Source organism: Agelaius phoeniceus, chromosome 20 (genome assembly GCF_051311805.1).
Source record: "Agelaius phoeniceus isolate bAgePho1 chromosome 20, bAgePho1.hap1, whole genome shotgun sequence".
In the NCBI taxonomy this organism is placed as follows: domain Eukaryota; kingdom Metazoa; phylum Chordata; class Aves; order Passeriformes; family Icteridae; genus Agelaius; species Agelaius phoeniceus.
The window spans coordinates 811930-828279 of NC_135284.1; the positions used below are offsets into that span (position 1 = coordinate 811930).

Consider the following 16350-nt stretch of genomic DNA (forward strand, 5'->3'; position numbering starts at 1 on the left):
AGCTTGCATCCTGGGCAAAGAACAATTAATATTTGTGGGGTACTCGAAAGAGGCTCGTGGGACTTGTTTCTGACACATTTTCTTCTGTTTCCTTTGTGATTAAGTGAGAAAACCCCAGTTTTAGCACTTGTATTCTTTCCTGAGAAAAGCAAATTTTCCATTTTAAGTAACTTGCTGTGTTAGGGTTTAGATCTGTGGGTTGCTTCAGAGCATTGTCTGTAAAAGTTCAGACTTACTCTTTTCTTCGGCAGTGACCTCAAAATATAAAGTATGAATCAACCAGAATGGAAATCTAGACTTTTATTAAATACTGTTATTTTTCCTGTAACTGAGCAGAATAGTAATCATGTTTAAAATGCAAAAGTTGTGGGCAAGCCAGTATTTTACAAGAAAATACCAGTAATTGCATCACAAGGTAACTGACTGGAGTTGCTAATGAACCAAAGTGATTCTTGGTGTATTTTGTACTAATGGCTGTGTCTGGTTTGAGCAGCATGATTTGAGATTGCATTAGTTATGTTTTGAAGTATTTTACTAAACTGGGATTTGTTTGGAGTTTTTTAATTTTAAACTATACAGGATAATATCAAGTTTGCTAATTTTATTCTGTGGAAAGGAAGAATCTGGCTCCTTTTGATTAACCATTGTTACTTGTTACAGTATACACATGAGGATATTGATGTTTTATAGAACCACATGTTGAATATCTAAGAACTTCATTTTTGTCAGGAAGCTTTGTCTTTAACTTTTCAAAGTTAAATCAAAGATATCCAAAGAACAACTCTCCTTTCAGTAATGCACAGTTGATTTCCTAAAAGTAAAGAGATTTCTTGGGGATTATTTTTTTCCTGGATGGCAAAGGACAATATTTTAAATCTGCTCAGTGGTTTTATACAGCGTATGTGTAGGCAGAGGAGTGCACTGGCCACTCAGCTCTGGCTCTTTCTGTCCTGCTGTGGAAAGATGATGGTTCTGAAGGGTATTTCTGCAAATAGCTCCTCCTCACAAATTGAGAATTACTCCTGAAGCTGTAGAACACAGTGTTATTGCTGGAGAGGCTCGTGGCTCAGCTGTGCAGTTACAAACACACAGACCAAAGACCCAGTGGGTGGAAGGTGTCCCCTGCCCTGGGGCAGGGCACTGCACACCTGAGGCACCTGTGGGGTCCCTCCAGGGGCAGGGCCCTGCGTGGGGTCAGCTCTGAGGCATGGCCAGGAGCTCTGGGACCCGTGTCCCTGCCACAAGAGCAGTGCAGCAGCTGAGGGAGAGCAGCTGCTGTCTGAGGGCCCCACTCCTTTCCCTCTTGTTCTGGTTCTCTGGGATGCAAGAGTCCTGCTCCGGCGTGCTGCGCATGGTCGGTGTGGAAGGAATGCTTGGCTTGGCTCGCCATGCGGGGCTTTGGGCAGCCCTGCCCCGTGCTAAGCACAGGCCTGTTGTGTGTGCTTGTCCGTGCACAGGTGGTGAGCCAGCGCTTCCCCCAGAACAGCATCGGCGCCGTGGGCAGCGCCATGTTCCTGCGCTTCATCAACCCCGCCATCGTGTCCCCGTACGAGGCGGGCATCCTGGACAAGAAACCCCCGCCCCGCATCGAGCGCGGCCTCAAGCTCATGTCCAAGGTGAACCCACAGCCTGCCCGCCTGCCCTGGGTTCTGTGTGCCTGCTTCAGTGCTGCTCTTTGACCGCTGTGAGAAATGGGGGAACGTGGAGGTTTTTGTAGCAGCCATCCCGTTTATTGACAGTGCAGTGTCTGTGCTGTGTCTGTGCATCGTGGCAGTGTTCGAGCTCTCTGCAGTGTAAAGGATGAACACTGGCCAAAAGGATGGATAGGAGAGTGGGATTCCAGCCCTTCACTTGAACTTCTCATTTGGGTAACAAAGAGACCGATGTTCTGTGAGCACAGTGAGGGTAGCAGTGCCAGCATTATTCAAGTTCATCCCACTGCTAAAGAAGGGATTTTTCCTCCCTTTAATCTTATTTGGTCATATTTCTCATGAAAAAACTTTTTAAAAGGTTTAATGAGGGCACACGATTTCTGCGGCCTGTCGATATTATCCATTGTAAGTGTTGGGAAATCATATTTTTCTTTAGATAGGGGTGTGCTACTGCTTTTACTTACCTGTCTTAAGTTCCAGGAGAAATACTTAATAACTTAATGGTGGTTTGAAAGATGATTTATTTTCCTAGTTTAAAGTTCATAAAGAAGTGAATTAGTTTTTAGTATTTAAAAGTATGAGAAAGAAAAGACTTTGAAAGTGAATGTATTTTAAATTACTCACTGGCTTTTTGTTGTGAAACCTGAGACAACAAGTGAAAATAAACTGTTTCTGCCAGTTTAACCTCACTGGCAGAAATGTTTGTGTCAATTACTTTAACAGTAATACAGTAAACCTCTGTGTGTCCCTGCCACGTTTCTCCCTTTAGATCCTTCAGAGCATTGCCAACCACGTGCTGTTTACGAAAGAGGAGCACATGCGGCCTTTCAATGACTTTGTGAAGAGCAATTTTGACGCGGCGCGAAGGTACGGGCTGGGGACAGCACAGGGGTTGTGCTGTGAGCAGGGAGAGCTGGGGTGCCCCTGCAGGACAGCCCTTCGCTGTCCCTGCCACCCTGAGCGTGCTCCTGGCTGGCCATTGCAGGTTTTTCCTGGACATCGCGTCCGACTGCCCGGCCAGCGACACTGTCAACCACAGCCTGTCGTTCATCAGCGACGGCAACGTGCTGGCCCTGCACCGCCTGCTCTGGAACAACCAGGAGAAAATCGGCCAGTACCTGTCCAGCAACAGGTGAGCCTGCAGCCCTGCACGGGGCTGTGTGCTGAGGGGACAGCCAGCACAGCCCTGGAATGCCTTGTGTTGAAGGAACATAAAGCTCAGCCCAGCCCCTGCCATGGGCAGGGACACCTTCTGCTATCCCAGGGTGATCCAAGCCCTGGCCAGCCTGCCCTGGGACACTTCCAGGGATCCAGGGGCAGCCACAGCTGCTCTGGGAACCTGTGCCAGGGCCTCCCCACCCTCACAGGGAGGGATTTCTTCTGGATATCCAATCTAAATCTCCCCTCCTTCAGCTGAAAGCTGTTAATATTTGGAAATACTTGCTTCTGTTGTTACTGAGAGGAGTATCAGTCATCATTGAAGATTTCTCATAGTTACTCTAAAAAAGCAAATCCAGCTTGTTCCAGTTGAGGAAGGGTGGTGGGAGTTGCTGAGAAAGGAGGAGTTTCCTGACAGAGAACACGTTGTTTGTAGGGACCACAAGGCTGTTGGACGACGACCTTTTGACAAGATGGCAACGCTTCTTGCCTACCTGGGGCCTCCTGAGCACAAACCTGTGGCAGATACACATTGGTCCAGCTTAAATCTCACTAGTTCCAAGTTTGAAGAGTTTATGACAAGGTAATGAGGTTATTGTGGTGGGGACACACAATGTGGGTTTCTAGACTTTATCATGTGAGGACATGTCAGTAGTTCTTAAGACTCTCTGCTATCAAGACTCTGTTTTAAAGGAGAGTTTAAAAAGCTGAGTCTACACAAACCTTTTAGGTTTCTGAGTAAATTTTAATGAAAAAACTAAACACTGAGTATGAGGAATGGTGATAACATATGTGATTTAAGGAAGGCTCAAGATTGTGTAAACTTAATACTTTTGTTCAGAGAGAAGTAAAGAGGGTTTGGGATTTTTAAAATTTGTTCGAAAAGCAGTTGTGAAAGTTGATGTCAATGTATTGCTTTTTAGGCATCAGGTACATGAGAAGGAGGAGTTCAAAGCACTGAAAACATTAAATATTTTCTACCAAGCTGGGACATCCAAAGTTGGCAATCCTGTTTTCTACTACATCGCTCGGCGGTAAGAAACCTTTCACCTTCCAGTCTGAAATGAATCTGTCAGTCAAAGGTGTCAAGTGCATGTAAGAGACACCAGCTTCGTAACAAACAAGAGTCTGAAAATAGCTTATTTGTTAATATTTGCTGACAGTATTTTTGAGTTGTTTCCTATACCAAGATTGGCATTTCAAAGTAATTACACTCATGACAGGAGTCGTTCCTGGAGGTGTTAAGGAAAGGGAGATCCCTGTGCTCACCCCCAGGTGTGGTCAGAGGCAGCTCTGAGGATTGGACGAGCTGCTGAAGCTGCTCTCTGTGCTGAGGTGCTGCTGGTGAGGCTGTGCTCCAGCCCTGGGGAGGCTGGTTTGGCCTGGGGGGCTGTGGGGCTGCTGGCACAGCCCCTGGGCTGTTCATGGTCTGGTCATTGCTGCTGCATTTTGTGCCTCTGGGAGCAGAGCCCTGCCTGGGGGTGCTGGGGTTGCTCTGTGGTTTGTGCACTGGCTCTGGGGGGCGCTTTCAGTGTTGTCATGAGAGGATCTCATCAGTGGTGGTTCTTTGGATGGAGTGATAGAACACAAGATGAGGAGCATCATCATTTACCTTCTGTCCTGATTTTCTGTCTTCAAAATCCACACAACAGTCCATGAAACCTGCAGGTGTGCTGACAGAAAGGGCTGGCTTGAGGGCAGCCTGGATGCTTTTTCCCTCCCTATAATTATTTTTTTTTTAAAGCAAGATCCCTAATGTTTAATCCCCTTACATGCACAGAGTTAGAATCAAAGGCAGTCTTTTGAATTCTCTTAAAAATCTCTGCTTGCCACATTTTTCTTCTCCATTTTGTTCCATTAGACACAGTCTTATTTCATGTCAAGTAAAACAAAATGCCTGCATTGTTATCCTGCCTTGTTCAGACAAGAAATTAGGCATACAAATGCAGAGAGTGGTGATAACCCATCTTAAAAAGTGACTGTGCCTGGCAGTGATCCGAGGCATCCTTATGTATTCTGTGCAGACATGACATGCAGTGTTTCCTCGTTTGCAGAGCAAGAAATGGTTATTTCATCTGCAGAGAATGAATTTCTGGGAGTAAATCAAGACAAAACTTTGCACCACATGTTTGCTAGGCCTAGCTCACCTCCCTCTTCTTTAAAAGCAGAAAAATTAATTTATCCAAAGATGCCTCACTGGGCAAAACTGTCATGGTGCAGTCAGCCAAGCATTCCTGCCTTCAGAGAGGGTGGGTAGGAGCAGATTTCTGAACATTTTACCCAGGTATGGGATATTAATGAAAATATTGTTGTGCTGCAACATAGGCCCTGCTGCTAGGTGAGTGATTACCTTTGTCTTCAGCAGCTGCACAGTTCAGGAATCCTGGCAGGGCTGCCTTGCAAACCAGCAGGAAGGGCTTTGCTCTGGGATGGTGCTCTGGCATCATCTCTTCTCACAGGGATATGGCGAAGTGGAGCTGATTTGTGGTGTTTGTCTTCTGGTTCTGAGACAGGTGTTGTGTTTTCAAGGTGTGAAATGTGGAAAAATTGTTTAGGTTGGAGCTGCCAGGCTGTTTGAGGGCTTGTAGCAGGCTGGGGTTTTTTGGGGTTGTTTTTTCTCCGTTTTTTTTTCTTTTTTTTTTTTTTATAGTTGAAGATCTTGTTGCTAAGGCATTGTTGAGTCATTTTACTGATATATCTGGATCAGTTTATGTCCTCCTTGTGCTGTGAAATTTAATTCCTTCTGTCATCTATCTTCACATTTTGTTTCCTGGGCAACAACCCAGCTTCTGGAGCCAGTGCTCTTCTGTTTTTAATCCCTATCCAGTTACAAAAATGATCCATAAATCAATGAATATTGATCCTGAACTACTGCCATTAGGTTTTAAGGCTGATCCCAAACTAATTAATAGGAATAAAACCTCTGAGTTATTGCTGCAGACCGCAGCAATCCCCACAGCAATTTTACCCTTTGCAGAGCGAGTACCCAGCTGTTAGAGGTGTGCCAGAGCTTTTCTGGGTGTTTTGAACATTGCCCTGAAATGGTGAATGATTGTTTTGGATAGCAATTTCAGCGAGAATAGGTTATTCTGTGTTTCTGGAGTCCGAGTGCATGTTTACAAAGCCAGGCCCCGAGCTCAGCCCAGAGTGGCTGCGCAGTTGCTCAGCAACAAGTGCTCGCCTCCCACCTCCTGCCTCCTCCCCGGGCCTTATCGACTCATTCGTATTCCAGAAAAATACCAGCAAGCCTGAATTCCAGTCTGCCTTTCTGAAAGCAGTCTGAGCAGGCAGCCCTGGTGCTGCAGCAGCTCAGGCAGGGTTTGGGAGGGAGCAGAGCCCTGGAGTGCCATGGTCCAGCTCACTCCATACCCAGCTGTGGGGCTGGGATCCAGCTCCCCACTCCTGCTTTTGGGAAAGCCCAGAGCCCCATTGCCCCTTCCAGGCTTTTCTCAGCATGCTGAGCAGTTTGAAGGCTGGATAGCATGTCCTTCAGGGTGGAGGCTTGCAGTTTGTCCCAGCTAACCTCTGGAAAGCAGTGTTTTCCTGTTGCTGGTCATCAGATTGTCTCATTATGGGTGAAACATTCTCAGAGCCTTTAATGTCAATTCCCTGTAGGTTTTTTAATGCAATAGAATTTGGCATCCTGTACTGATTCTGCAGCAAAGACACATGCAGTATTTCCTGGAATTTCCTCAAATCAAGCAGTTTAGCCACAGCACCTCATTTTGAGTCCTGCCTTGCAAGCCCAGCTGCTCCCACTGTGTGGGATGAGGCCAGAGAATGATGCAGTTCTGGGAATTGCTGAGTTCTGAGCATGGGAAATAGGTTGGTGCTATGCTACAGTCAGCACTTGACAGACCCAGGGACTGTCCAAGGAGTGTGGCAGCAGGGACTTCTTCAGTGTTTCTAAGTTCTAAAGAGTAGGAAGGGGAAGGATAGTCACAGTGTTGTGTCACCTCATCAGCTTATTGCTAAACAATGTTAGAGATAGATCAGAATCTAAATAACGCAATTTAACATAGCCATAATTTCCCTCCATAAGACATATCTGTTTTAAACAGGTTTGTATAATGCAATGCTATTTATTTATTTGTTTTACTCTGCTTATTAGAAAAGAGGCACAGTCACTAGTTCAGTTCAATACAAACATAACTTTATTTTTACTTAAATGCCAATGAAATAACTGTACAAATCCATTGTGTAACATTTACTGTTAGAAATTAAAACACGTTTCCGGTTATAGAAATACTGTTCACAATTGGAAAGTTGTCATTTCTCTGATACCAGTAGTTGTAAATGATCTACAGCCCCCCTTGACACCTTAGGAGAAACAGGTAGAGGACTCCAGTCTTGGTTGTGAGGTTTTCTGGGTTTTGCAGCACCTTCATGCTACAATAACTGGAAATTAAATGGCCTGGAATGAATGGAAAACATTGTATAAGATCTGTAATATTAAGTGGATAATACTTTTTCAATTAACTTGTTCTTCAGTTTTCATTTCATGCTGTTTGCAAAACTTCATCTGTAGTATATCAAGTACCTTTGCCATAATTTAAATAATTTTCCTAGAGTGGACAGAACCATGCGTGCAGCTATTTCTACTGGCTGACGGAGCAGATGTGGAGGAGAAGAGCATCCATGCTCGCCCTTAGAAAGCAGGGATGTGGGCATGTTCAGTGCCATGGCCTGCATTCCTTCTCTCTGGAGCCACAAGAGTCAGGAGTGTTTCAATGGCAGCTCACCAGCTAACTGCTTAATTGATTTGTTACATGACTTGTGCTAGAAATCAGCTGATATTTCATTTTACTGATAGTAGTTTGCTACGTTCTGGCTGATTTGTGGTATTCTTTTAAGCAGAACATATTAACATTTCTGGATGTCACTTGACATAAAGTCAAGGAGTTCCAGGTCATTAATTTGGGTAGATAACTCCTTGGTGTTTGACAGTGTCATGGCATTGAACATCTGGCATTTTTCTCTACTTTTATCTGGTTTTTTTCTTCTTTTTTTTCTTTTTTTAATATGGAGAGAGCAATAACTTGCCTGCAGTCTCTAAGTCAAGCCAGAGTAGAAGGATACTGGCCCCTACCACTGTCCCATGCTGAAGTTGGACCATGTTGCCATCTCAGTTTACACCCTCTTAGCAGATATCATGGCATTGTCATATTTAATTCCTAAATTCAAAACTGTTGTTCTTCATATTTAAAATGCTCTAATACATATGAAGCAAACGTAGATATACATGCTAGCGATTTTGCTCAGGAATAACTTCTGATTAGTGAAACAGTTCAGTTTAGTTCCTTTATTTTTTTCCCTTTCTTTTGCATGTCATCATAACTTACAAAGAATCTGTGCTGCTATATTACAGGAATTGCTCACTGGCAAGTCAAGCAAGACAATGCAGATATGATACAGGCCTTCTGTTTTTTTCCAGTTGTTCAATGACAAAATCATACGTAAAATCAGTACTTAAAATTCTGATGTGTTTATTCTGTGCAAGTAAAATGAAAAATTTAAATACAAAATAAGCACATTTTTAAAAACAAAATAATAGATTAGTTGTACTCAATTAAGACATATGAAAATAAGTAGCAGCTTAGTATCAAGACATTAGTGTGCGCGTCTTTAAGAACTGTTACTTTCTTTAGATCAGAGTCAGGACCTTGAATTTCTTTCATTCATTATTTCAGCTGGATGTGTTAACTCCAGCTGTTATCACAGGAATAACCTCAGTAATTTCCACGGGGTGCAAGCCCTTAGTCCATGGCCAGGGCCAGGGCGTGCAGCAGTGCCAGGCAGAGCAGCCCCATCTGCCAGCGGCTGGCGCGGGAGGGCACACCTGGCGTGGCCTCCTCCTTCCTTAAGGTAGCGGTTGTGCTTTGAGGCATCTTGGAGTAGTTTGTTGGCACTCCACTGGTGATGCTTAAAGTCAGGGGAGTGGTGGAGGATCCGGTGGCCGGGGCCAGGCTGGCGTTGCCCTCGGTGGAGTCCTGGACGAGGATTGTGCGAGTGGCCGCGGCCTCCTGGGGGCCGTCGGGGGAGTCTGTGCCGGGGAACAGAGCCGGGGGGCTTTGGGTCCCCAAGGGAGGAACTTCCTTGGCTTTCAATTGTTTGTGTGTTTTGGTCACTTTGGTGGGCTCAGGCGCCGTGGCAGAAGCCTCCCTGTCGGCTGCCTTGGTGCCTTTGCTCATGGGGCTGGAGTCCAGGGCCGTGGGCTGGCCCGGGGCTGACCCGGCGCTCGCCCAGGGCTGCTCAGCACAGGGGGCCCCCAGCACACGGGCAGCTGTGCCCTGCACCCACTGCAGCACGTAAGGGATGGTTTGGTTATCGCTGCACGACCAGGGGTTGTTGTACAGAGTTATTACCTGCAGCTGGGAGAGCTGGTCAAAGGCTTTGTCAGGAATGTATGAGAACTTGTTGTTGTGCAGGTAGAGGCTTGTGAGGTGTTGCAGTCTCACCAGTGTTCCTGGGAGTATCTGGGACAAGAAGTTATTGGATAGATCCACTGTCTCTATGTTGTAGGGCATATTGGTTGGAACTGTCCAAAGTTTGTTGCTGCTGAGATTGAGAAACTTGAGACTGCTCAGTGTGTTGTTGATCAGGACAGCTCTTTCCACCATATTCCTGGAAATATCGAGCACTCTAAGATTCCACTGGTAAGCTGTATCAAGTTTCTGAAGAACTTTAATGTTGTTGTTTGTGGCATATAATTCCCATAAGGACTTGGGCAGATGAGCAGGAACATTCTTGAGCCAATTATTTGAAATATCAAGGGTCCTCAGATTGGTGAACCTCGTTAGCTGATGATCGAGATCTACAAACTGGTTAAAGGACAGGTTTAAATATGTAAGGTTGTCTTGAAGTCCCTGGGGCAGTACAGTTAAGTTTCTGCCTGAACAGTCCACATTCCTGTCGTTTCCTGAGCACTTACAGCTAGAAGGACAGATACCCAAACCAGTGGGTATGAAAACCAGAAGGACCAGCAGACAGGTAGATGTATTCAATATCTGGTATTCCATTGTTGCCTGGAAATAAATATACCAAAATGACACCCTTTAAATCCATGTAATACATTTTATCTCCGTATAAGGGTTGTCTTGGCAATGGCCACTTGCAGGAGAAATTAAGTAAAAATATCAATAACCCCCTTTGTGGTACGGTCCTTTTTAGAATTGTTCAAGAGAGACTTCACAAAGCATCCCTTCAGCCTGTCATGTTGTCTGGCAGAATGAGACTTGTTTTTTTCATCTCCCTTTCCCCCTCCAGCTCAAATGAGGGCTTTCTTCCGAAAACGCAAGTCTCTTCCAAACGTTATACAATGTCTGCTTCTTGTTTTTAGTGATTTCAAGCCTATATTATGTTTGGAATAATGTGCTCATTTATAGAGGATGAAAAAATGGCTGTCAACTGGATCTTCACAAATCTCTGCAGTAATGTAGCAGTCCCCCCCATCCAGGCATGCTGTTTGCTTAAGTAAATTGGTTAAAATACATCACAGGAATTTAGCTTGAACCCCAAATTCCAGCGTTCATGCTAACATGCACTGTAGCATTTTTTCCTCCTTACAGTGTTAATTACGATCTCAAAGCTGGAAACACATGTTTAGAACCCGAGTTACCGTTAGTAAGAAATCTCTGACACTGCAGCAAATTTCTGGTGCAAGCATCTGTCATCAGCTCCTAATTCCATTCCCGTTTCCTTCTCTGATTTGGTAGTAGGATTTTGTGAGTAAAATCAAAAGGCACAAACTTACCGTGGTGTCCTGCGGTATCAGCACATCGTTTCTGTGATGGATTGGAGCTTAGAGGTCGCCTTGTTCTGGAGAGCAGCTCCAGAGGCTGCCGGGGGCTGTGCTTGTCTCAGCTGCATCGTACGGCTGCGCCCGGCTCCGCAACCACCTGATCCTGTGGGCACTGCAGAGCCGGCCCCGAGCCCTGCCAGGAGGGACCTGCTGGGGCAGGGAGTGCCCGGCTCCCCCGAGCCCTGCCAGGAGGGACCTGCTGGGGCAGGGAGTGCCCAGCTCCCCCGAGCCCTGCCAGGAGGGACCTGCTGGGGCAGGGAGTGCCCGGCTCCCCCGAGCCCTGCCAGGGAGTGCCCGGCTCCCCCGAGCCCTGGCAAGGACCTGCTGGGGCAGGGAGTGCCCGGCTCCCCCGAGCCCTGCCAGGAGGGACCTGCTGGGGCAGGGAGTGCCCGGCTCCCCCGAGCCCTGCCAAGGAGTGCCCGGCTCCCCCGAGCCCTGCCAGGAGGGACCTGCTGGGGCAGGGAGTGCCCGGCTCCCCCGAGCCCTGCCAGGAGGGACCTGCTGGGGCAGGGAGTGCCCGGCTCCCCCAAGCCCTGCCAGGAGGGACCTGCTGGGGCAGGGAGTGCCCAGCTCCCCCGAGCCCTGCCAGGGAGTGCCCGGCTCCCCCGAGCCCTGCCAGGAGGGACCTGCTGGGGCAGGGAGTGCCCGGCTCCCCTGAGCCCTGGCAAGGACCTGCTGGGGCAGGGAGTGCCCGGCTCCCCCGAGCCCTGCCAGGAGGGACCTGCTGGGGCAGGGAGTGCCCGGCTCCCCCGAGCCCAGGGAGGGACCGGCTGGGGCAGGGAGGGCCCGGCTCCCCCGAGCCCTGCCAGGAGGGACCTGCTGGGGCAGGGGGTGCCCGGCTGCCCAGCCCTGCCAGGGACCTGCTGGGGCAGGGAGTGCCCGGCTCCCCCGAGCCCTGCCAGGGAGTGCCTGGCTGCCCAGAGCCCTGCCAGGAGGGACCTGCTGGGGCAGGGAGTGCCTGGCTGCCCCGAGCCCTGCCAGGAGGGACCGGCTGGGGCAGGGAGTGCCCGGCTCCCCCGAGCCCTGCCAGGGAGTGCCCGGCTCCCCCGAGCCCTGCCAGGGACCTGCTGGGGCAGGGGGTGCCTGGCTGCCCAGCCCTGCTGTGCTGCTGCTGCTGCTGCTCCCTCCCAGCCGGGGCTGCCTGCGCACGGCTGGGCTCCCCCCGCAGGCTCAGGCTGCCACCCCAGTGCATGTTTCTGTTTGAAGTGGCAGGTTAGCTTGGCTTCTTTTTGCCTTCTGTTAACCTCTCCTCCTGTAATAGAGTTTAATGCGAACTACATTGCCAGAATATATTGTCATAATTTTAAAATACTGTTTTCTGCTCCTTGGATCAGGCTATCACTGTGTTGTCAGGTATATTATAGCTCAGCTAGTAGGATTTTACAGATTTCCACAGGAAATCTTGATCTGATTTTCTCAAAGCAATATGAGAGAGTGTTTATAATGTTTTGTTTATAGTGCTGTTAATTTTAAGAGGGTGTCATGTGAACAAGCCTTACAAAAGTCTCTGTATAATTGCAATGCTATTCTTTAGGCATACCAAATCATACAGCTTATGTAAACAGTACAGAAAATTGAAAATATATTTTCCTATGGCCATTGTATGCACAGCATCCTGGAATTGCATTTGGATGATGTACTACTCTTTATTGGTGTTAGTTTGAAAATTCTGAAGTTTATTGTGTGCAAATCTTTGTTCTGTGCTCCATCCACAAATCTATTCCCTCCTCATGTGAACTGCAAACTCTGCCATTTTGCAGAGCTCTCATGGGAAGCTAGCTTCAGCATCTAGCAGCTTCTTTATACATATATATATTCAATACTGGTAAAAAAAAACATCTACTGTATGTACCAGCCTGCTACTACCCAGCCAAGGCTGGTGTGGGGGAGATGAGCTGTGCTGCTACTCAGGGCCCAGAGAGGAGCGTGTAAAGCATTGGGACACCAGGAGCTCCAGGGAATCTAGCATCCATGGACCACTAAATGAGTTTGTATTAGTGACTGAGTGCATGCTGTACCTAAGCAAATATTCAGGTGAGCTTTAAATGACCAAAATGTCTTTGACTGAGAAAGCTTTATTAAAATGTCCTGGAAGTGGTTGCATTCACTTGTGCAGCCCAGTGGAGCAAACCTGGGTGCGAAGCCGAGTCCCTCTGATGCTGGGCTGTCTGTGACATCTCCACTTGTGTGTTACCTGTGTCTGGCTGTGCTGGCACACACAGCTGTGTACTCTGCCTTCTGGAATCTCTTGTTGCAGGTGATGACTGGGCACAATTTCTTTTGTAGTCAGAAATTTGCTTCAGGCAGAAGCAGGTTGTTCTCTCTTGTGAAAGCCGAAGTTGGGAAACACCAGGGAAATGTCAAGGAAATGCTGGGGCCTCACTGTTCTTGCCTGTGTCAACTTCTCCTTTTTTTACTTTATTGAAAATTACTTGGTTTAAGAAAGATATAGAGTATTCTGGAAATTAATTTGGCAGTCTACAAAGGGTGTTCTGGCTGAGGCAGTGTTTCATGGATCTCCTGGTTCAGTAGCTCAGGTGGTGCGGGCTGTGGTTCCTCTGCTTCCAAGTGAAGTGCTGAGTGCTTGCTGGGATCTGAGCTGGGCTCCTCAGCGGGTTCCCTGAGCCAGCTGGGGGGTGGTGGCAGGTCAGAGCACTCGGGTGGAGGCTCTGGGGGAGGACAGGACTCAGCTGCAGTGCTGGCTGGCTCCTGCTCTGGGGCTGGGGCTGGGCTGGCTCCGGAGCAGCCCGCGGCCGCCGGAGGTGGCTGCCCGTTCTCAGTACTGGTAGTGTGGTGGGGTGGGTTCTCTGAGGCAGTCGGGTCCTCCTGCAAGTTTGTGCCTTGTTTCAGTCTCCAAGGCAGCATAAATAAGACTGAAGAACGCTTGGTGCCGAGGTCAGAGTCCATGCAGAGATCTGAGGTGTCCCCATCCGTGAAGGGGGAGCGGCCTGCCCAGTGGGACTGGGCCTGAGGAGGCCTCAGGCAGCATTTCCACAGCAGGATCACGATAATTGCCAGCACCATCCCAATCAAAATGCTGCCAAGGATCAGCGCTGCTACCCAGCTGCCATCTCCAGCCTCCTCCTCCTCCCCTGGGAAGGCCTGGGCTTCCGTGGCAGCCTGGTGCAAGCCGGGCACAGTCGCTCGCAGTTGGTGGAGCAGGAGCTTGCCTGCCCTGGGGCCCGTGGCAGCGGTGCTCGGGTGGCTGTCAGTCCTGGCAGCGTGCTGAGGTGCTGCTGCACAGAGGGAGCTCCAGATCTCCCCACAGAGCACGGCCAGCACCACCTGCTTGCTGGCCATTTCCCTCCAGCCTCCTTACAAGGGTCCTCTGCTGTTGCAGGGAAGAAGTAGAGCATGGTAAGTTGTAAACTGAATTTCTGCACTTTATTGCCACCAGACATTCTGTGTTAATACCATCAGACTGAAAATAACGGTTTCACATTTCAATCTGCATGATCAGTGGGTTTGGCACTGACTTTACAAATAACAGCAGATTTTCAGCATTATGGATCATATTAATAAAGTGGCTTGTTTGAAGGTAATGGCTTATTATCATCTTTTTTCACCTTATCAGAAAAAGGCATCAGCGCAGTCCTCACAAGGTTTCAAAATAACGTTTAACTATCATGTAACTGGTTATGGACCTGGAACAAACTCTGCAGCATTGACAGACAGGATTGTCAGAAGTGAAGCAGTGGCTTGTTGTGATATAAGCTGAGACAAAAGTAAAAGGCTTTTTGCAATTCTCTTAAACTTTTATTTCCTGTTCTCACATTTGTTCAGCATAGCAAAATATTTAAAAGTTTTCCAAGTACTTATGCTGTAATGACACAGCATTCTAATGGTAAAGTATTTTATAAATCAATTCCTGCATGCAGATTGTGCAAATGTTGAGTTGTTGGCATGAAACAGACTTTTTTTTCCCTGTACTGATTAGAGTTCAGCTCTCTAAATGTCTTCATATCAAATAAATTATATAAAAATTCATCCCCTACCCAGCTCTTTTCCTTCTAAAGTCACTTTCATGCAATTTGAGCTAATTCATTAGTTACTATAGTGCCAGTCCTGTGAAGCTATTTCTGGGAAATTAATATGCATGAGTCTTTATGGGTTTACAAATACACAAAATTAAATTTTAAATGCAGCAGTGTAAACACACATGAGCAGTAAGTTAATGACTAGAGAACATCCTGATCTAAACTCTGACAGATTTGGAATGGGTTAAAATGATCCTATTGAGTTTTTATCCTGCTCCCCTCTTCTCAAAATCGGCTCAGTACTTGAGTTTGGTCCTTACCTGCACATTTGTTGTCTCTGAAGCAGGCACCGTCTGCCTTTGTTGTCTGGTGGCTCGGGAGGGCTGCGTGTGCTCCGAGTCGGGCAGGGTAAAATGGTTCTTAGCAGGCAGAACTTTGTGCAGAGAGGGAGGAAGTTGCCAACGCCGGCAGGAAGCGTCTGCGCCAGCAGCTCGGGGCTCCCATCTCAGATCAGATCGTGTGTCCCACGGGCAAACTTCTGCTCTGCCCCGAGCTGGGCTTCTGCAAAAAGGTGTTTGTGGCTCCTGCCACATCAGGCACCTCTGTGTGCTGATGTGGAAATTCTCAAATACCTCTTTGCCTGTCTTTGTATAAAATAGTTATGGTTTCTTCTGTGGGAATCAAAAACTCTGCAAGTTTGGGCTGGATTTGTGTGGCTGATGTAATTCAGTGGTGGGTTTGCTGTGCTCTCAGGGTTATTAGTGGGAAACCACCCCTGGGTTCCTTGGTGAGTCATGGAAAGTGGTCATGGGATGCTGGCTGCTTACACATCCTCCCTTGTGTGGCCGCAATGAGAGGCAGAGGGCAAAATCTGATTTCACTCTCAGCCTGTCCCTCCTTGCTTGGCTGTTCTTCTGTATGGACAGTGTTGTGACCAGCTGCCATTGCTGCTGAAGGGCTGTGCTCTGAGCAGCTGCTTCCCCTGTCTGTCCCTGTCCATACCATGGAGTGTAACCCAAGCTGCTCTCTTTGGTCTCTGTGAGCATTTTTGCCTGGAAAGGCTGTGGAGTGGAAAGAAACCCACACCAAATGTGTCCTCATGGCACTTTGCAATTGTGTGCTGCCAGTAGCTACTGACAGATTGCTCTGCAGCCCTTCCTGTTGTGCTCTCTGACTGCACAGCCTCTCTCTGTGACATTCTGCCTGCTCCAGCAGCACACACACATCCTGATCCCACACTCACACTAACCCGGTGCTTCTCCTCTGATTCCTTTGTCTCCTCCCCATTCTCTTCAACCCCCACATCTGATTCCCAGTTCTAGGCTAAGCATGCAAACTCCTTCCAGCTTTGTTTTCCTCACTGCACAGCCCACCTTTGAGCCTGGCAGTTGAATTTTTTGAGCTCTGTCTCTGTCCTGGCTGCCACAGTGCTGTGGTCCTGCTGCTGCTGTATCTGCCCTGCCAGCCAAGCCAGTGGGTGCTCCAGTGGAACTGGGGTGGGGGATTCAGTCATCCTGGTCCTCTCAAACTCGTACAATCACCTCATGTGTCACAGCTGTTGGTTACAGCTGCACAGGATGTTTGGAGCTCTGGCACTGTGCAGTCTCAGCACTTGTAACCGCAGTGCAACAGAGCTTCTTCAGCCCAAGGGGCAGCCTGTGGAAAGCTTCTCACGTTGCCTTAAAAGAGCAGAGCCCTGCTGCAGGACAGCAGCCACAGGCACCTCCCTGGCATTGTGGGAAGCTCAGGTCTCTGAGAATAA

At 48.0% G+C, this 16350-nt stretch overlaps 3 protein-coding genes across 6 annotated transcripts in view; 1 reads left to right on the forward strand and 2 right to left on the reverse strand.

Moving 5' to 3' along the window:
- Nucleotides 1-16350, forward strand: part of NF1 (neurofibromin 1) — a 76461-nt gene that overhangs the window by 33487 nt on the left and 26624 nt on the right. For all 3 annotated transcript variants that reach the window (XM_077188759.1, XM_054646737.2, XM_054646738.2), the window contains 5 exons: nt 1458-1616; nt 2422-2519; nt 2638-2784; nt 3247-3393; nt 3734-3844. In XM_077188759.1, coding sequence (XP_077044874.1) covers nt 1458-1616; nt 2422-2519; nt 2638-2784; nt 3247-3393; nt 3734-3844 — 662 coding nt within the window. The remainder of the gene's footprint in view (nt 1-1457; nt 1617-2421; nt 2520-2637; nt 2785-3246; nt 3394-3733; nt 3845-16350) is intronic.
- Nucleotides 6942-10802, reverse strand: OMG (oligodendrocyte myelin glycoprotein). Of its 2 annotated transcripts, none has more exons than XM_054646739.2 (2): nt 10564-10802; nt 6942-9835 (listed from the first exon to the last, which is right to left on the reverse strand). In XM_054646739.2, the coding sequence occupies exon 2, from the start codon at nt 9827-9829 to the stop codon at nt 8567-8569; it is 1263 nt and encodes a 420-aa protein (XP_054502714.2). In that variant the 5' UTR covers nt 9830-9835; nt 10564-10802; the 3' UTR covers nt 6942-8566. The 2 variants fall into 2 exon arrangements, with proteins under 2 accessions (XP_054502714.2, XP_077044875.1); XM_077188760.1 differs by having other exon boundaries at nt 6942-9631; nt 10564-10801.
- EVI2B (ecotropic viral integration site 2B) lies at nt 12667-15577 on the reverse strand. The gene is made up of 2 exons (XM_054646740.2): nt 14909-15577; nt 12667-13942 (listed from the first exon to the last, which is right to left on the reverse strand). Exon 2 carries the CDS (start codon nt 13909-13911, stop codon nt 13090-13092), a length of 822 nt encoding a protein of 273 aa, XP_054502715.2. The 5' UTR covers nt 13912-13942; nt 14909-15577; the 3' UTR covers nt 12667-13089.

Excerpts from the sequence above, each read along its gene's own strand:
- OMG (XM_054646739.2), bottom strand. The coding sequence starts at position 9,829 with ATGGAATACCAGATATTGAATACATCTACCTGTCTGCTGGTCCTTCTG.
- EVI2B (XM_054646740.2), bottom strand. The coding sequence starts at position 13,911 with ATGGCCAGCAAGCAGGTGGTGCTGGCCGTGCTCTGTGGGGAGATCTGG.